This window comes from Nycticebus coucang, chromosome 1, assembly GCF_027406575.1.
Source record: "Nycticebus coucang isolate mNycCou1 chromosome 1, mNycCou1.pri, whole genome shotgun sequence".
Lineage (NCBI taxonomy): Eukaryota > Metazoa > Chordata > Mammalia > Primates > Lorisidae > Nycticebus > Nycticebus coucang.
The window spans coordinates 85,071,291-85,092,719 of record NC_069780.1 but is presented as its reverse complement, the minus strand read 5'-3'; the positions used below and the strand labels follow the sequence as shown (position 1 = coordinate 85,092,719).

Genomic DNA, 21,429 nt, shown 5'->3' with positions numbered 1-21,429 from the left:
CAGGGGGTGGGGTCAAATCTCATTTTATTATTAATCAAAAGCATCGTGTATGCTACTTAATTATATGTCTCTTTTGCTTTTTTCCACCCTAGCTGGGAATTTTTTAGCTTGTGTTGAAACTGATCAGTGTATAGTTAGTATGCATCGATCCTAAGTTTAGTTATACACATAGCTGGTCCGGAGACATTGGGGACCTGAGTCCCCACACACATCTAATTGCATAAATAATCATTAAAAAGTCAAAGACTGTTTAATACATTGCTTGAACTAACTTTTAGTATTGGCTTCTCTGCTAGCCCTGCACCATTGAACCATAGATAGTCTGAAACCATTCTAGACTGGTATATTCTAGGAAAACAGGAGTTCCAAAACCTTTGTGTGAGTATGCCAAGATACAAGTATAGAAGTTTTAGAAAAATTAGCATTATAGTGCTTCCATAGGAAGACCTTGGGGGCAGGAAGATATTTATCAGGGTGTGTGTGTGTAGGTAACATTTTTACATATATAGCTACATATATATGTAATTATTTTTTCAAATTTTATGATTCATTGTTGGCTAATGAAGTAGACTCAGAGAGGATGAAAGGTTAAGTGAGAGCTGACTCAACCAGTGCAGAAGTGGGATAAGGATTCTATTAGTCTTATGCTCTTCCCCATCATAGTGACGTTGTTGTTATGGACACATATAATAACTTAGAGCTACATGGAGCTTCAAAAATTATTACTGTTATGTGGTAAAATTGAATGAGACTGTTTTTGGGGCTGTGTTTTTCTGTGACCCTTTCAGGGAGTCCATGAGGTCAAAACTATTTTCATGATATTATGAAATTTATTGCTTTTTTCACTGTGTTGTTATATGTGGTGGTGGGTGAATGTGTGGATGCCTTAGCATGAGTCAAAGGCAGACACGGAACTGTTCCAGTAGTTGGCATGCTCTCCCCTGCCACTGCAGTCACAGGGGGGAAAAATCCCCTACGGAATAAAAGCCAGATCCACTTATAAATGTCTCTGATGGAACAATAAAAACTGTTAGTTTGCTTAAATCTCTACCTGTACTTATACCATTTTAATATCCTGTGTGACAAAATGAGAATGTAGAAAACACATTTACTGTATCCCACAGGAAAGTGGTTGTCTGGAGGAAAACCACTTATGCAATTGTTTGAATTGTGAGCTGAACTACCTGCTACTTTTACTGAACACCATTTCAACCTGAGAAAAGAATGCTACTTCTTTCATTTTCTTTGGAAAGTACAGCAGTCTCCTTTAAAATATGCTATTTACCTTAACATGTAATAGGTTAGTTTTAAATGAATTGAATGTGTATCTATTTATAAAAATTCTGAGCTCACACTTTGATACAGTAAATAAGTTTCATGAATGAATACTCCTTGGGTGTCCTGAAGAAGGAAGTTTGAAAACCACTGCTCTAGTTTTGATTTTCTGGAATAAACTGCCCTGTTTATTCCAGAAATTTACTGGTCTAGAACTAGTAAATTCAAAGGTTTTATATTTCTGTGACTCTGAGATTCTATGATTTTAAGATTTTGAGATTTTTCTTTTTACAAGATGCTGGAAGAAAACAGACCTTTTGGCAGTTGGCTATCTAGATTGTTTCAGTAGGTGAACTGAAGCCAATATTCATTCTTCCATTCTTTTTTTCAACAAACGTCTGTTAAGTACCTATACTATACAAAGGACGAAGCTGGTCACTGTAGAGAGTGCACCGTGAGTCCTGCTTAGAAGCGTTAGCTTGCAATCTCCATGAAAGCAGAACCTGTCTTTCTACCATGGAGGCATCATGTAAATTCAGCCAAAAATCTTTCAAATCCACATCAGTCACTTGTTTTATCTCCTGAGGCAAGTTATCCTCTCTAAATTTTCTTTTTTTTCCCATTTATAATATGAGGGAAAAAAATGATACCCGCCATTTTGGATTGTTTTGATGATTAGAAACTTTCTTTTCTTTTCTTTTTGCAGTTTTTGGCTGGGGCTGGGTTTGAACCCACCACCTTTGGCTTATGGGGCCGGTGTCCTACTCTTTTGAGCCACAGGCGCTGCCCAATGATTAGAAACTTTATAATGTAAAGTGCTTTATGCAGTATTCTGGAACTTTTTAGTCAGGTCACACAAAAGGCTTTCTTTTATACCTATTTACCAACTAACCCAAGGAGCATAGAAACATCCACAAGAAGAAACCCTCTGTCTGCCTGGAAAGATATTTTTTGGAAAAACTTTTAATTCATAGAAGAAAAAATTATTTTTAATGACCAGAAAATAAACACTTTATCAGAATTAATTTATTTTTCAAAAGATTGGCTGGATGAGATGACTCATGCCTGTAATCCTAGCACTCTGGGAGGCCAAGGTTGAGTGGATTGCCTGAGCTCGCAGGTTTGAGACCAGCCTGAGCCAGAGTGTGACCTCGTCTCTAAAAATAGCTGGGCATTGTGGTGGGCGCCTGTAGTCCCAGCTACTTGGGAGGCTGAGGCAAGAGAATCGCTTAAACCCAAGAGTTTGAGGTTGCTGTCAGCTGATGCCACTGCTCTCTACCCAGGGCGACAGCTTGAGACTCTGTCTTTAAAAAAAAAAAAAAAAAAAAAAAAAAGTGTGTTCAAATAGCTCTTTGGATTTGTCACATTAGGGTCTCTGAACCATAAGCAGAATTGTGTTTAAATGTAGTCACCAGTTTCTCTTTACTTAATTTTGTCATTTTTCTTTTAACAAAATCAGTATTACAGGGAAAAATAAAATTGACCAAAAATCTATAGAAATAATAAAACTTAATATAAGTTAAGCAAAAGTCAAATTCTTTTTTCTTTTTTTTTTTTTTTTTTTTGAGACAGAGTCTCACTTTGTTGCCCTCAGTAGAGTGCGGTGGTGTCACAACTCACAGCAACCTCAAACTCTTGTGCTCAAGTGATTCTCTTGCCTCAGCCTCTTACATAGCTGGGCATACAGGTGCCTGCCACAATGCCTGGCTACTTTTAGAGATGAAGTCTTGCTCTGACTCAGGCTGGTCTCGAAGCTGTGAGTTCAGGCAGTGCACCAGTCTCGGCCTCCCAAAGTGTTGGGATTACAGTCATGAGCCACCATGCATGGCGTATTTTTTTTTAGAAACAAGTTCTCACTCTGGCTCAGGCTGGTCTCGAGCCTGTGAGCTCAGGCAATCCACCTGCCTTGACCTCCCAGAGTGCTAGGCTTACATGTGCGAGCCACTCTGTCCAGCAAAAGTCAAATTCTTAATGACAATATTCCTTCAGATGTAAATCAACACAATTTTTACCTTATTTATAATTCTATTAAATGATTTTAGCTAAAATGGTGCTTCACTTCACTGAAGGAAAGCCTGTAAAAATTTTAATATAGTAAGGTTATTTTACTCTCTAAATTTATTGCTTAATATAAATTCACTCTACTAATCAGAATTTCATAAAATGCAAAAATCATTGTTTTTCTTAGTCTGACTGCTCTTTTTATATCTTTACAGGAAGGTGGGAGTGCCAAAGATGCTATTTTCATGCATCTTTGCTTGTGCAAATTATAGAACATAAATTTTCTTTCTCTAAAAATAGATTGTCACTTGCTTGGTGACTTTCTCCAGAGACTTTCTGTGGCATAGTGATGTTTGACTTCTGAAATTTATTCAGAGGTACAGAATATGGATTTTAAATATTATATCTATAGAAACTGGTTCAAATATGTCATCCCATTAAAATATTTTTACTTATACATAAAGAGATAGTATTGAGCCTTTACTTATGAGTCAGTAATGGGGAAAAAACTAGACATTTCTCCATGAATTCATAGTTTCTTTTTTTTCTTGTCTTTTTTTTTTTTTTTTTTTTTTTTTGTTGTTGTTGTTGTAGTTTTTGGCTGGGGATGGGTTTGAACTTGCCACCTCCAGCATATAGGGCCAGTGCCCTACTCCTTTGAGCCACAGGCACTGCCCCATAGTTTCTTTTTGTTAAATGTGGATTTCTAAAGTAGAGGTGGGGTAGAACAATGATTGCTGTTTCTGCAGGCAGAGGAGGGAGCCTCTGCCCATTGTTTGATTTATACATGGCAGACAATTTTTAACATTTCTTGTTATCACATTTGCACACTCACTTATTTAACAAGTACCTGCTGTCATGACAGCCCAGAGCAAAAATAAAATCTATTACTTGATGAGGTGAGAGTTCTCAAGATACAGGTGCAGGTGAAGGGGAAGCTTGTGGGATTTTGCTTTGTACACTCCCAAAGTAAGTCTGTAGTTACAAGTAGCAGAGAGATACAGGTGCAGGTGAGGGGGAAGCTTGTGGGATTTTGCTTTGTACACCTTCCAAAGTAAGTCTGTAGTTACAAGTAGCAGAGGAACTATTGGATTTGTCTGAGGTTCCCCTTCACCCACACATTAGACTACCCAGACCCAACTCTGGCTCCTTTGGTAACATGGCGACCATGCGCCAGCTTACACCAAGACAAATTGATGAAGAAGGATTTTCCAGTGTCAGTTATTGTCTGATAAATAAATAAGCCTATATGGTTTTTAAATTTTTTTTCATTTCATAGTACTATAAGGGTACGCTTAGGTCACAACGTTTGCATTTGTTTTTTTTTGGGCCGGGGCTGGGTTTGAACCCACCACCTCCGGCATATGGGACCGGCGCCCTACTCCTTGAGCCACAGGCGCCGCCCAGTGTTTGCATTTGTTAGGTAGAGTCCTTGTTGTAGTAGTGTCCTGCCCCAGGAGATGTGCCATTAGGGGAGAGCACAGCAATCACCCTACTTTCTCCTTTCTCCCCTCTGCCTCCCCTCACCCCAGCTTGAATTGAATGGAATTTTTCTCTTATGTGGGCATGTTTCAGATCGTCTATTGGCTTCATATTAGTATTGAGTACCTTGGATACTTTTCTTTTTCCATTCTTGCGATACTTTACTAAGAAGACTGTGTTTCAACTCCATCCAGGTTAAAAAAAAAAGATGTAAAATCTTAGCCTGTATGATTTTGTAGCTCTCTGTGTCTGGGGTGATGCTGGTAATACTAGAAATACTGTCTTTTTGCCATTTTGAAATAATTAAGGTAATTGTTAAAAATGAGACTTTTTTTCTGTATGCATTTTCTAAAGCCGAATGAGATGTCCAGTGAGGTAACATGGATTGAAGGAAATCTTCCTGGAAACTGCTAATTATAGAAAATAATTTCCCTCTGTTATTTTGTCACACTGTCTATTGTGTATCTATCCAATGCCTGTTACGTGCATGGCGTTGTGGAGAACTTGCTAGGAGATATGATCTGTGGTTAGTGAAATTAAATCCGTGGAAAGAAGCTAAGCAAAGGAAAATGAAAAGCACAGGCAATTCCACTGTTTGTCACATCCCATTTATATTTTGTTTTTTGCATTTTATTTACTGTATGACACTTAAAAAAAAATCTGTCTTGACATGCTACCATGATTTTATTCGACTCTTTCCAATACAAGAAGGTGCTTTGGAGGAGCTTCGTAAACAGCCAAATACAAAGTGAGCACCGACTTTCAGCAGAGGTTGTTCAAGAGTAATCATTTACTGAGTGCCTGTTATGTGCTATGCATCGGGTGAATTACTGTCATGGATTGTTAAATTCCACCAATTACGTGTTTTATTGCATATTTACACTTCCTTTCTACAAGCTTAGTTTTCTACCTAAAGGTGCAGTGTTTAAGTGATAAAAAAATAGTTTGAAAAGAGATGGTGACAATCTTAAGATATTGACTCACTAACCTGAAAATAGACACACGCACATGTACACCTGTGTCTAAACACTCATGCAGACCAATAAAGAGGTATAGGAAATCAGAGGTGGAAAAACATAGAGGTTTATGTTTAACTAGCAGAATTGAATGAGAGCAACGTTTGGGTAGTGAGAATTTTCCATTCATGTTCTGAAGAATGTCCTCGTTCACTCTCTCTTCACCTTCCAAGTACCTTGCCTTGATTCCCTTCAGGTTTTATTCTTTTAATGTTTCCACCTCCCGATGCCCTACTCCCTTGCCTTATCCCCTTCTTCCAGCTCTACATAATAACATGAGAATGAAATGCATGATAGTTTTCAACTTTTCCTATAGAAACAATACCCTTACTGGTTCCTCTTTCCCTTCACGGTGCCTGCACTCAGCCCTGTGTGTCCTGCTGTGCTACTCAAGGAGTGTTGTGAGGACCCATGCCACTTCCTATCAGTCCACGGGGAGATACGTACAAAATTGCAAGTCGGCATTCGGAAACTTGCGGAAACTTGGATATCAATTTGGTAGAGAAATCTTGTGTGCCAAATCTTACAAAATATTTGAATGGAATTTTCTGTTGTTTAAAATTCCATTTCTCTATTACAATTTATTTATTTATGTATTTTTTTTAACAAAACAGCAGCCCACATGGAAAAAGCACTGATTAAATATATTTTTTGCTTCTCTAAAAATGTCTTTGGATTTCTTACGTTCAATGTCTTTGCCTGTTTTCCAGCTAACTTTGTCTAGCTCTTAAAATCCAGCTGTAATGCCCTCTCTTTCATCAGTATTTCCCTGAACTCCTGCATTGGAGTTCTTTGCATTTCTGATGAAACCCTTAAAACTAGTATTTATTGAATTCAGTATCATTTAACATTCTTTTTTGTACACAGATGTACTTGCTTTTTTGTATGGCCTTGGAGGCTGCCCCTGAGAGGTACATGCATCCTAGAGTCGTGGACACGAGGTTCAAGTCCCTCGTTCTGTCGCTGATGATCTGAAGGACCCCGGGGGAAGTCATCTAGTCCCTTTGTGCCTCAGTTTCCTTGTTTGTCAAATAGGACTGTTGGGAGCACTTATCTTTTAAAGTTACTATGAGGATTAAACGAAATAATACACGTGAAGCATGAAGTGTGAAGTTCCTGGCACATACTACCTCAATATGTGACTGCTGCTAATTTTTTTCATTGTTAATATTAGCAACATTACATTATTTATATATATCTGATATATATGTTACTTATATAGACATATAAATAAAGTATATTTGTCTTTTTGTTCAGGCATTGCCTGAAATTAGTTTTCTAATTCTGTCGTTTTGAGGAAAAAGAAGACACGAAGAAACTGACACATGGCTTGTTAGAATCATCTTTTTTTTTTGTTTGTTTGTTTTTTTTGTTTTTGGCCACAGCAGGTTTGAACCCACCACCTCTGGTATATGGGGCCGGCACCCTACTCCTTGACCCACAGGCACCACCCTTGTTAGAACCATCTTAAAGGCACAGCTGGATTGGGTTGTGTGCATGGGAGGGATTCTGCGTCTCCCTACTGGGTCTCGGAGAGCCAGGACAGCACAGCAGAGGCACTGGTTTAGCCGTAGCATCACCTGAAACACTCATCAAATACTTTTTTCCTATAAGCAAAACTAACACTAGCAAAGGAAAATGAAAGTAAAAAAATATATATATTTAAAAGAAGGAAATATGTGTATATATATATATACAAATATTCCACCAATGACCCCCCCCAAAAAAAAAAATTGGCTGCTACACCTGGGTTTTTCTGAGTATAATTTTAGTTAGGTAAACATTGAAAAGATGTATTTTCCCAAAAGAGGAAAGAGTGATTTTATGGAAAATGGGGGTTGGCAGTAATCTTCAGTTGCAAAGACTAGTTTTGCAAAAGATTTTCCTTGTTTTAAAGAATGAGAAGATGTGAATGTGGACAATCTGCAATAATGATGAACACTTACAAGTGCTAACCTGACTATATTTATCCCCAAATAGCCTTCTTTGCAGGATAATTACCTGGACATGTAGATGCGAACTTCAGTGCTTAATCATGCAATCGTTAAATGAAGCGATTGCTGTAATGTGTGCTCAAAACAAGCATAGTGAAGTCATGGTATGGATTCAAAGCTATGTAGGATATACAGGCTTTAAAAATAGATAAGCTGTCTTAAAGGGAAGCAGAAATATGTTCAATATATAACTAAATGAATAGTCAAACAGAATAGCATTGAATTTAAGGGAGTTGGTTGTGGTCTGGTGGTCAGACTAATTTTGGTGTGTTGAATGTGAATTCAAAAGGAAGGCTACAAACAAAACTCTAAGAAGAGTTGGAAAGTATGAGTTAAGGGGTATGTAAGTGTTGGCTAGACAAAGGCAGTAATACAAAGTCATGATTTGCTATAGTTGGAAGGAAGGAAAACAAAATAAACCCAGGTTACTTAGATTACTCAAGACCTCACACACTGATTTTACATCCTTAGGTACACACACACACACACACGCAACCTGTGTTAATAAACCCACCAGGTACGTGCATGGATCTGAATAAAATGAATGGTAACATTTTCTAGAAGAGAAGTTGAGATGAGCACGCACACCTGTTTTCATTAATAATGTCTGTTAGACTTCAGTGGCACAACAGTCTGTCAGGGAAGTGGTGAAATCATCACAGACTGCTAAGTGACTCAAAATTAGATCAGAAGAAGCTCTTTAAAAATACACGGTAGGAAACAATTTAATGGTGGTAAGGCAATACAAAGATGGCCTCCTGGATCTTCTCTACCTCTAACTTTTAATGCTTTCATGTAGTTTAAAAATAGAAGAATAGAGTAGAGAATTCCTGAAAGGAGCTGCGCTCTAAGGGCCTTCTTGTTTAGCATTAATATATGTGATGTGCACGGCTTTGTGTAGAAACAGTGCAAATACATCTATGCGTCTTGTCCTTTCCCCACTATTGTGAAATCAACCACGAAGGAAGAGCTTAGAGGGTTTGGAGCAGTATTTAAGGAATGGTTGGTAGATGTATCCTTAAGTATTACACTCTGAATACAAATACCTATGTCCAGTATAACAGAAGGTGTTGTGGTCACGATGGAACAATATTTCATTTTCCCATATGTAAATGTTCGTATAACTGGATAGAGACATATGATGATGGTGGAAAAGTGGTATAGAGATTCTCTGAGAATTATTAGCTAATGTCTATAGAAAGGAAGATTATTTGAGAAACAGCTTTTAGAAAAGTTATTTTTCATGGTCTTTCTGACCTTAAATAATTGGCAATCGGAAGCGGTCTTTTTATATCACGGGATTGCTCTGAATATTTAAGGGCAGTGAAGGTACCATATAAAATGAATGACATTGCTGAGGAGAAAGGGCTCAAAATATATATTTTTCTAATGGTCTCTTATTTATTTTTTATTTTCATTTCATATGTTCTTCTAACTTATAGTTATTAGCTTACAACAACCTTGTTCACCATTAGGAAACCGTCCTATGCTTGTGTCAAACACATTCACAGCAACAAGCAGTGGTTATTTACTGTTCTGTGAAGTCAGACTACATGACCCCTGGGATAATCCAAGGGTTTTGATGGCCCCAGGGGTAAGCTGCCTGGAAGTGGTACTGACAGGGCCCCCCTGGACCAGAAGTCTGAGCTACGCCAATACTTGGTTGTGTACTCACCATGCCTGGCCCACGTGACTGGCTTTATAAAAACTTCACAGAAAACTGGCTTATGCTAACTTCTCTTACAGGCCTTTGTTTCAAAGCATACTATTAGATACAAAGTTCACTTACATGCAGAAAACAGGAAGGAAGACCATTTGTCCAGGTCTTGTAGTTTGCTGTGGTATAGCAAGGAACAATTAAATGGCTACTCCTTTTCCTTTGGAAGTGGTGTGATGGGAGGGTGCTGGCCATGGGCAACATTTGCCTGGATGCCCAGATCACTGACCGGAGGTAGAAGATGCTCGAGAAATGCTTGCTGGATGAATGAATGAAAGATCATTTCAAAGTAGGTGAATTTCGACACTGCTTTTTTGGATCTCTTTATGAGCCACTTGCCTCCTCAAGTAGACAGCTTCATGGGAACTGCACAAACACAGGAGAAGGAGAAAAGATGGGAATTCAGTGCCAAAAGAATAAAATCGTCTGGCCATATTCTGGGACATGTGCATATATACAATCTTTGACTAGCCTTAAAACAGTCAACATGATGTATTGGGGGAATAATCATGACATTTTGGAGAAAAACAGATCTATGCCGAAGTACCAGCTTTGCTACTTAACCTCTCTGAGGCTCACTTTTTCTTCATTTAAAATAGATAAATTACCCTTTAGCTTGGAGGCTTGTTTTGAGATAAATCACTTCATATAGCGTGTATGTGTGGCTCAATGTGAGTAATGACAGTTTTCATTTTTCTAGTATCTCACAGTTACTTGGGTCAGGGATGGAAAGTGTACAAAAATTTTCATTAATCTTTCTACCAACTGTGCAAGGTAAAGAGTATCATTCCTATCACCCAGGTAATTAAAGTGACAGTCAGTGATGTAAAGGGTTCGACACAATGTCACAGGGCTAACAAGCATGAAAACAGAGAGATTTGACTTAAATTTATCTCATTCCTGAGCCATGGCTTTATTTTACACTGATTAATAAAAGTGATTTCTTTCCCGGCCCCAAGGAAATAAGATTCTACAATTCTCCTTTTTCTACTTAATCTTTTTACCCTCTTTTATGGGGAGATAGTCCTCATTACCATAATAAACCCCAATAGGCTCATTTTATTCACTTTACTCACTTTTTCAGAATCTAGCTGTGGTCTTCATACAGGTAGTGTTTTGAGTTTTCATTACTGGATCTCATGTCTTTTTAATAGATTTATTCTATGCTATTTCCTGTTAGATTAAGGGAATACAGAAGTCCAGACAGGTTTGGGGATGCAATAAACTTTTAGTGCCAATGAAGTAACTCAGATTTTCCATAACCAACCCAGGGGAGAAAACAAGATATAGCCTTCTGGCTAAGTCAAAGTATAACAGTGTCTCTTCTGTCATGAATGGAGCCAGAGATTCTGTTGGCCATGTGTCTGTAAGTGATGTCAGTGGGAACTTTGAATATTAAGGGTGGAGATGCCTAACTTGGATGACCTGTCTTTGGAGCTATTAGCAGAAGCTGGAAATGCTTATAACCATGGCTGAGTCAGAAGGATAGGAAGTTTGGACTTATTCTGATAGTTGCCTTTAATTAAATGAGCCTGACCCTCTTAGATTCCTGGCAATTCAGCTATTCAGGAAGCACTAGTCTTTGGAAATCTAACATTCCTAACTGTCGTTTTTACCCAGCAACTTGATGGTCTTTTTTTCTTCCAATTTTCAGATTTATAATCGTTTAGATCCAAATTGCTGTGGATTCAGACCTCGAAAGGAAGATGCCTGTGTACAGAAAGGATTGAGGCCAAAATGCGATGACCAAGATTCTGCAGCTCTGTCGCACATTGTCCAGCGGAAGCAGGACCCGAGGCATTTGGTCTTTATAAACAACAAAGCTTTCTTTGACAGAAGTGAAGACAATTTAAACTTCAAATTGTTAGAAGGCATCAAAGAGTAAGTTTTATGATGTAATAACATCTGTAGAACATCAATTTATATTTGATAGGGGGTAAGGCTCTGAGAAAACTCACGCCCTGTGTCTGATTGCTTTAACCCTTGAAAGGAATTGTGAATGTGGCATCTGGGAATGAAGACCCAGAGAAGGGAAACCAACTCAAATAGAAACAAACCAGAGTGCAGCCAGGGCTTCTCAATCCCCAGCCCCTACCACCCGCGAAGCACACTCATTATGCTTCAGACTCATTGTGAACATCATGTGGGTTAGATCGGAAGAATGCAGGGATCTCTGGAATGGGAACTGGCAGGGACGGGCAGGTGGCTGAGGTTCCATTACTAGGCAAAGGATAGGACATGGGGGATCTAATAGACATGCAAATGTTGACATGTGCAAATTCACAATGAACTGGACTGAGTGAGTAGAAAATGAGAGCCAATCTGGTGAGCAGAGCACAGGATCAAAGGGTTACTTATTCAGGAAGAAGAATTTCTGAGCATTTAGAAATATTTCTAGAAGATACAGATGATGGTGAAAAGTATCCCCTGAAAGGCAAGGTTCATGGAGACTACTTAAGGAGGAAGGAGTATTTCTATACTTAGGGTTGACCAAGAATTTAGGGGAGACCTCAAAAATTTAGGGGCATCTGGCAGATCTCAGAAAGAATGCAGGGGGGGGACAGGGAACCAGTGTGGAATTAAAGACGGAGTTCTGCATTGTGGAAGCTAAAAGAAATAGCTGCCCATAGCACACTTGATCTTGCATCTATTTGGACATAAAGGAAATGAAGATGGCCAGTAATGGCAGAAACCCATCTAACAAGTGTGAGCTACTCAACCCTGGCTATGGAACTTGTGGTTGGATTTCAAGGTTGCCCGGGTGGAGCCATTCCCCATACACTTTCTATGTTAGTCAGAAACCAGATTGACCAAGAAATTGGGGTGAGGTGGAGACTTACCAATAGAGGGTGCATTAGTAAAACAGCTAACCAGCTGTTTAAAGCTAAGTGACTACTAGGAACCACACAACCGAGTCTAAAATTGAGGTTAGAACCCAGGTCTTCCAAATCCAGGTGCAATATTATTTTTCTGCAATAACTTGTGGTGTTTATGTTCTGTTATTATTACTCTTGTTAATAATATTCTGGAGGATACATATTTTATTCTTACAAAACACCATGACTTAGGTAATGTGATTTTATTTATTAGCATATAACTTTAAGCAATATTGTTCCTGTGAGGATTTCATGAGTCCCAATTGCATGAGATTTTGCCACATCCTGCCCTGTTGATACCTGTTCCTTGCATTATCTTTGTGGACTGAATGCGGAATAAGTAGCTGATTCTTTAAGTGTCTAAACTAATGATATTTTATGTATAGGGAAATTTTCATTCCTGAGACATTGCTTACTGAGTAGATGTTGCAGGGTCTTCTTAAATCCCTCTTCAAGGGTGCCTGGAGAATATAGTCCATGCATTTCATACATTCATGTAAATATGAACACTCATTTCTTCTTTCAAAGAAGATTTAACTTTAAATGCATTATAAGGAGTAATGGGTTTGGAGTTAAATCTTCTTTGAATATATAATTCACACATTGAAAAGCAAAAATGAAGACTTTGCTAATCCCAGATTTATACATTGAATATTCCTATTAACGTAATGCAGAGACAGGTAATATTTTTTGCTTTCCTTTGTGAAAAGAATTAGTCACTGAAGAGATCTATGGTTTTAGGTTTCATCTCATATATTCTGTCACAGCTAAATTAATGAAGAGTCATAGAATTTACAAATCATAGATTATGAATCCTACATAGAGCAAAATGCTACTTAATGGTATAGCCGTTGAGTTATAGAGTAATGTCTTCAGGGACCTCAGAGCAACTTATGAGCATTCTTTAGTCACACACTTACTCAGACCCATTGTGCATGCCCAGCTATGTGGCCACTGGTCATTCTGCAGCATCAGAGCTGCTGGGGCACCTGGTCCTTGACATTCATGCAGTGTGTGTGCCATTCTCACCACGCTCCATGGAAGTTTGGGGAAAATACTTAGAAAGCCCCAAATTTCTGGCAAAGTGTACTCTTCACACCAGTAGATATATATTTTTGCCATAACTTCTAAGTACAACTTATTTTTATTTGAAAGTCACTATTAAACCCCAGTATTTTTAATGTGCTTTCATCAGCATTGCAATGAAAGCATGAAGAGGCCAAATCGGGGATTTTGATCCAGGGATTTTTCTAAATTCTTCAGATAAGGTGTGTACTAGAATCATGGCTTTATAATTTCCAGATGAAGAGCAAGCATAATGTACTTTCTTAAGGCAGTTCGGCAAGAGACTCTTCCCAAATGGCTCTGAGTTTCCCAGAGAGACACATTCCCTGTGGGATGACATGGCTCTTAAAGGTTGTGTTTTGCTATATTTGTTTGAAAATACTCCAGTTAAATAAAATGCTACCAAATCCTCTCAGTTTCTGAAGTATGATCTGAATCAAAGGCAATTCTTTAATGGGGCATTTTTGAATGATTCTTTTCTCATTTTAGTACATACATTCTGGATTATTCACATCACATTCAGCTCTGTAACTTCTACTCAGGAAGATGATTTTACTGAAATCATTACCATTGCATAAAACCTCACCTTCATATTTAGGTGGACACTATTCTACTTGACAGATTAAAGGGGTTTCCTTTTCTTAAGCCAAATGAGCTCAAGGGTCAGTAAAGTATTTATTCTGGTCCAGTAGAATTCTTTCTAATTCTGTGCCTCTTTTTGACTGTATATAATGACCGTAAGTAAGATGTTAGCATGTCAAGGTATGAATGGTATAGAAAATTCAGTTCACTTGAAACATATTCTTCCAGTGTATTATTATTAAGAGAAATGTCAGCTTGGCAGTGACAAAAAAGGTTTTGCTCTCAACAGTATCATTAGATTGTGTGATTTATACGAGATCGATGAAGAGGAGAGCAATTGGGTTAGGAATAACATTCCCGAGCAATTACAAAGAATGAAATTTCATTTTATCTTTTCAGGTTTCCCGAATCCGCAGTCTCTGTTTTGAAGAGTCAGCACTTACGGCAGAAACTCCTTCAGTCTCTGTTTCTTGATAAAGTTTACTGGGAAAGTCAAGGGGGTAGACAAGGAATTGAAAAGCTTATTGATGTAATTGAGCAGAGAGCCAAAATTCTCATCACCTACATCAATGCCCACGGGGCCAAAGTATTACCCATGAAGGAATGACAAAAGTATCTCCTGGCTGGAGGCCTGGATATATTTATGTGTGTGTGTTTTTGTTTTTAAATCAAGCCCATCACCCTCAAGTCCTTTTAGGAATGAGGCAGAGTAGATGAATACATGAAATAAGTGAATTTAACTATGATGGGCCTGAACAGTGTATGCAGACTTAACAAAGATTTAAAAAACATACTGCTCAAGAAATATCTGTTTAGGCTCAGTGCCTGTAGCACAGTGGTTATGGTGCCAGCCACATACACTGAGGGTGGTAGGTTTGAACCTGACCTGGGCCAGCTAAATAACAATGACAACTGCAACAAAAACTAGCCAGGCGTTGTGGCGGGCACCTGTAGTCCCAGCTACTTGGGAGGCTGAGGCAAGAGACTCGCTTGAGCCCAACAGTTTGAGGTTGCTGTGAGCTGTGATGCCACGGCACTACACCAAGGCCCACATAGTGAGACTGCCTCAAAAAAAAAAAAAAAAAGAAATATCTGTTTATATTTTTCTCTAACATCAAGCCATGTGAATCTCAACATCTCAGTATAGATAGTTCCAATTATTATTCTAGCTAACTTTTTAAAACATCTATTATGTCATTTAATAGAACAGTATAAACCAGAGGTGCTGACTCCACTAATCAACCATGTTTTATGCCATTTGGACTGTTTTGATCAAATATTAATGGGAATGATTCTGAACGTTCTTTTGTTGCTGATTGCTAACTCAGAACTGTCCCCATACTGCCCAGAGGCGATTCTACATTGGAAGGGGCTGGGGCTCATGGTCTGTGAAAGCATCACAGCATGTAATACATTTAAATAGAACTGGTGGTCTATTTGCAAAATCCTGAGTACATTTTCTATGGTATCTATAAACAATCAGTCATTTAAGCAGCAAGAATTATATTTTCCGTTCCTTTTTAGAAATGTATTTTGCTGTCAGTATGGAAATTATCCACATTTGACAATTTATATATTAAGTAGTTTTGTTCTTTCAATTTTCATCCAATTTATTTCTAGTGGCTTAGAAATTAAACAATTCTAAGGTGTGAAATTACCAATCTATAAACGCATTTACAGAATATCTTTAAAAGTGGATATTCTTTTGTAAAAAACGTTATTTTTACAAAGAATATACTTTAATTTCTGTATATTTTATTTATAGTAGATTTCTTAAAATTTGTTCTATGTGATTATATTTAATCTGATTTAATTGATATTGCCCAGATATTGAGAATAGGTCCAGATACTGAATGTGTTTAAATATATAGTCTGGTTTATTCCAATATGAGAAATACGAACAAAATAAATAAAAACCTTTCTCTGATCAATTCTCCATTCAAGCGCATGACTAGAACTAAAACAGTGAACCAGGACAGTATTAAGCCTCAAGTAATTCTCCCCAAACTCCCTCTGCTACTTTTCAAATTACGTTGGGAGGACAATACCCAAGATCATTATATATGATAGATATTCATATAGCAGGTGTCAAGTTTAGAACAAATTATCATTTGTTGAATATGGGGATAGTCCAAAGATCAACTACCCAAGAACAAGGTAATAATATTTACTCGCCCATCTTATTCAAAAGCTCTACCCCTTTTTTAAAAGCCCATTTAGTGACTTTTCACTTTCTTATAGTTTAAAAATACAATTTAAAGGTGTTTATAATACATTCTATACTGTCTCTTCTCAGTCCTGTCTGTGAATCTCAAAGTGCACCACATTTTCTGTGTTCCGATCAAGGGTAATAGTATTAGTGAGAATTAGTTCTAATTCACCACTCACCACATTACAATAGAGGCTAGATGTTAACAAAGAGAATGTATTTGTAGATTCTAATTTATACAAATGTGTAGAGCAAAATGGGAGAGCGATCATTTGATCACTTGATTATAACTTTTCTAGGCTCACATTCAGCTACTACTTTTAGCACCCTTATTTGCTGTGCTTGTTCTTGGGTAGTTGATCTTTGGACTGTCCCCGTTTTTAATTTTCCATTTGTAGCCCTGAATGCCTCCCTCTGCTCCCACAACTTTGTGGTTCTTATTGGGTTTCCTGAGTCTCCACTTTTACTTGCCCTCTCTGGGCTTGCTAATATCTTTTTTTTTATTCTCATAAATCATGCTCTTACTGAAAATTGACCTAATAAATGTTGAGAGATAGGAGTTCTACTTTTGACTGAACCATGGATTGCAATAACTCTTTTGGCAAGTTGCCTTACTCCTTGTCTTATCAAGGTGGCATGTTTACATTTTATCTTGCTTTTGATAATATTTACCATCTCAGTCCAAGTTTGTGATATTGATGGTGGGATTGACAAGCTTTTAGATGGCAGCTTTGTGTCTCAAGTTTACTGTCTTTGGGAAGCTGGTTCCCATGTGGGAGTCTTTGTTCATTTGTCTCCAGTTACCCAAAATGCTTAGTCATTAACGAAAGGTCCAGGAACCTGTTTATTTTAGTCACTTCTGCTTTTTAACAATGCATTTTGTTTGTAATCAATGAATAATCCATGGTGGAGTATTTTTAACTGACTAATGCGTAGCCAGGCTTTTAATTCATTGATTTATACATTCTTTTCACTTACTGAGACAGTGAGAATACTCTGTGCATTTTGAATGCACTCAGATTATGCTGTGGTTTGGTTCATATAAGCGCAATATGTGGTTTATTTATAACTTGATAACAAATTTAAAATGTAATAATTTACTTTAGCAGACATACAAAAGCTTAGTCTTATGTGACTTACTTTTCTTTCAGCTAATGATATGAAAATAAATATGTACCTTACAAATCTGTAATAAAACATTAGAAATTAAATGTGTGCCTTTTCTTTTTTAAAAAAAATGATTTCAGAATATGAGAGGGGTGCACATGGTTAGGTTACATAATTTGCTTTTATAGATTTCAGGCCAAAGTTATAAGTGTGCACTTCACCCAGAATGTGTGCATTGGACTTGTTAGTTGTGAGTTAACCCGGTTCCTCCTGTCCCTCCCACCTACTTGATTCCAGTTGAGTTTTACTTCCATATTTGCAGGTAAGTGTTAATTGACTAGTTCTGGTTTAGTATTGAGTACACGTGGTGGTGTTTTTCCTTTCTTACAATGCTTCACTCCAGCTCCATCCAGGTTGTTATAAGAGACTCTAGATCATCATCATTATTTATTTATTTATTTTTTGTGGCTGAGGTATATTCCATGGCCATGTGGAGCTTTTCTTTTGTAGATGGGTTCATTTTTGTCTTCTAGATATGTTAGTTTTCAAAGCTAAGTATAGAGGAATGTTTCCAATCTTTATCTATGAAAAAACCCATGATCGAATAGTCAAATATTTTGTTGGATTTTGTTTGTGTGTACGTACTATTTGATACCCTCATTAGTGATAATTATACTATCAAATTATAGTAGTTCATATATCATTACTATCAAATTATAGTATTATTTCAGATAGGAAACTAGTTACCAGATATTACATAAAAGATTTAATGTTTGGTTTCTTTTTTTTTTTTGCTTGGAGTGGGTCATATAATTATGTTTCAAGATTTCTTTATAACCTTCATAGTCATTAAGTTTATCAGGCACCTGGGAAGCTTATCAAAATATAAAATATCTTAGACTTATTCTCAAAACATTTACACTCTCTGGACTTGTATAACAGTATGTTTATTCTTTAAATATACTTTACTTCTTATACTTAACAAATAGAATACTTAGATGTAGAGTCACTTACACATTGTCTTATTAAACAGTTATGTTCTTCTTGGTACAGAACCAGGTATACAGAACCAGGTAAGGCCCTTTTGGAGCACTAATTTGAAAATTATATGGAATTATACATTGATTAAATAAAAATGATAAAAATATGTCTCTAAAAATTAGGTAGTGTAATAAACAAAAACTTTCATTAATGAAAAGTAATTTGACTTGGCTTGACTTGTCAGGAAAATTATCTGAAACTTGGAAATAACCCAAAAAGAGTTTTGGATGTTCTTTCACAACTGTCCTGGGCTTGATTTTCTGTTGAAAGGACTATTTAACAATGCAATAAGGAAGAGGTTAATTTGTAGATTATTGTTCCATAGAAATGCAAATAATATCTGTCTAGTGGAAAGGATAACTTTAAGGTTTTCAATTTCTTACTCTGTTGGACATTAACCAGTTCTTAAAAATCTTATCCTACATGGCCTATAAATAAATATTTAGCTTTTTATTTTTTTATTTTTTTTCGTAGAGACAGAGTCTCACTTTCTGGCCCTCGGTAGAGTGCCGTGGCCTCACACAGCTCACAGCAACCTCCAACTCCTGGGCTTAAGCAATTCTCTTGCCTCAGCCTCCCAAGCAGCTGGGACTACAGGCGCCCGCCACAACGCCCGGCTATTTTTTGGTTGCAGTTTGGCCGGGGCTGGGTTTGAACCCGCCACCCTAGGTATATGGGGCTGGCGCCTTACCAACTGAGCCACAGGCGCCGCCCATATTTAGCTTTTTAAATACTCTTAAGTGGCTTTACCACCTTACAGTTTTCCTCATTAATTAATTATTTGAATAAAATATTTAACATATATTCATTTTACATTTGCATAGGAATCAGAGCCTTACCTTTTAGACAAGTTTTACCTTTGCTTTAATGAACTTCTGACCACAGATTTATACACTTTAACTTGCTTGATGGCCATGACTTTACATTTTTGAAAATTTTACTTTAACAAACTTTTTTTTTTTTTTTGTAGAGACAGAGTCTCACTGTACCACCCTCAGGTAGAGTGCCGTGGCGTCACACGGCTCACAGCAACCTCTAACTCTTGGGCTTATGCGATTCTCTTGCCTCAGCCTCCCAAGCAGGTGCCTGCCACAACGCCCGGCTATTTTTTGTTGCAGTTTGGCCTGGGCTGGGTTTGAACCCGCCACCCTCGGCATATGGGGCCGGCGCCCTACTCACTGAGCCACAGGCGCCGCCCTACTTTAACAAACTTTTAATCTTGGACTTATAAAATTTTGAAACTGAATGGTACCATGAAGTCAGTATCTAATGCAACAACCTCATCCTCTGGATGAAGAAATTGAAATTTAGTGCGGCAAAATGATTTGCTCCACTTTCCACAAATGGCTGACATAGAATTTTCCATATTGGAACATGACTTACAAAACTAGAAAGCCAAAACTTTCTCAGAGATTCATTATCTATGAAGATAAAATTTGAACCCTGACTTTATAAACTTTGAAGATCTTACATAGGCATATTCATTTTTTATTAATCATTTTAGGGCACTTTTTTGAGAACTTTAAGAGAAGAATAACCAAGAGTCACTCATTCTATGAAACATTTGAAAATCATATTACACAGTTAATTGGGAATCTATGGTGTTCTATGCTCTGTAACAGACAACTTAGAATATAAATTAATAAGCAAACATTTAAGGTGTTGATCTTCAAATGAGACCTGTAATTGGGCTATAAGTTACATCTTTAGTAGCAAAAATTTAGGAAAACAATTTTTTTTTGAAAAATGTTCAGAAATAAAAACTCTTAGTCTAGAGAAGAGTTGGTTTTCCTTTTCACAGTAAGAAGCTGACTCCATCTGTGCACTCTTTTTGACGACTACTGCTCAAAATGAGAATTTGGAGTCATTTTGTGGCTGAGCAAATCGATTGAATCAACTCTATATGTCCTGCAGACATCACCATGTTCCAGCATGGTGGTACAATCATGGATGTTCATAATGATTACTTTGATTAATTAAAAATGCATTAATGTAGGTTTTGTGTTGTGCCAATGCTATTTAACCCTTTATGAGATCTGGATCCCTTTGAAAAGCTGATTAAAAGGCTATTCTGTTTATAGGATTCTGCATGTAATTTCAGGGGCCTCTCAGACCTGTGGACACCCATTTATGAAACTCCTCTTCCCTGGGTCCAGGTTGAGTGCCTGCTTTCTGGTGCATTTAAGAAAATGGGAAATTTTATTATGTACAATCGAAAGATATTCACCTAATATAAATTTTAAAAGTTTTATTGTTATGCAAAGGTGAAAACCTAGGGTTTGGAAAAAAATTTTTAATGAGCTACTTTATTTAACAAGGAAAGTTGAGGAACGATTTACATTAGCAATCCTTAAATATTTTCACTCCATACCATGTATCCTCAATTCACTGCCATTTACTTAACTATAGAATGAAATCCTTTGAGTTTATTTTCACTTAATATTTAATTTATTAAAATTATTAGTTACTTGATTTATTTTCTCTGAAAAGCCAAAGACTCCCAGATAGTCACTTTAAAAATAGTGTTTTAGTATACGAGAGAAGCTAAGTAAATATATACCATTGAATGAAGTTGTTTGATTTACTGCCAGTGGTTTTCTCCATGTTGCTTCTGCTTCTTACGAAGCAATTTCCTAAAACAAATAAATGAAGTTTTTCCAGCAAAATTATTTCTTGACATTTATGCAAAGAGCTGAAACCATTTTTTAAATTTATTTTTTACTGTGTCTTTAGTTTGTCAGGGGAGTTTAGAGTATCTACAGTCATTTCACATTTTGTCCCCTTTCCCAATCACACACATTTGTCTTATGTCAAAACATGGCATCTTCTCTAATTATTAAGCTCTTTAGTCCTTTGGGATAGGTTCTGCTGTAAGAGAGGTCTGACTCAGAAGGGCTGCTGGCAGACTATTTTGCGACCTAAAAATGCACATGCTGAGTGAATGAAATCACAGAAATCCTTTCTTAAAATGGCATTGCATGTGGTTAAATTAGTTCAACATTATTTTTTAGCCTTAGAATGGTACCTTTTCACTGTCATGGCTCCATGTGGTTTTTAGTCTGTT

The 21,429-nt window shown here is 37.2% G+C and overlaps 1 protein-coding gene across 3 annotated transcripts in view; it reads left to right on the top strand.

Annotated features, from left to right (window-relative positions):
* Positions 1 to 14,616, top strand: part of GASK1B (golgi associated kinase 1B) — a 48,157-nt gene extending 33,541 nt beyond the window's left edge. For all 3 annotated transcript variants that reach the window (XM_053583495.1, XM_053583493.1, XM_053583490.1), the window contains 2 exons: positions 11,140 to 11,366; positions 14,408 to 14,616. In XM_053583495.1, coding sequence (XP_053439470.1) covers positions 11,140 to 11,366; positions 14,408 to 14,615 — 435 coding nt within the window. In that variant the 3' untranslated portion in view covers position 14,616. The remainder of the gene's footprint in view (positions 1 to 11,139; positions 11,367 to 14,407) is intronic.
* The last annotated feature ends 6,813 nt before the right edge of the window (positions 14,617 to 21,429 follow it).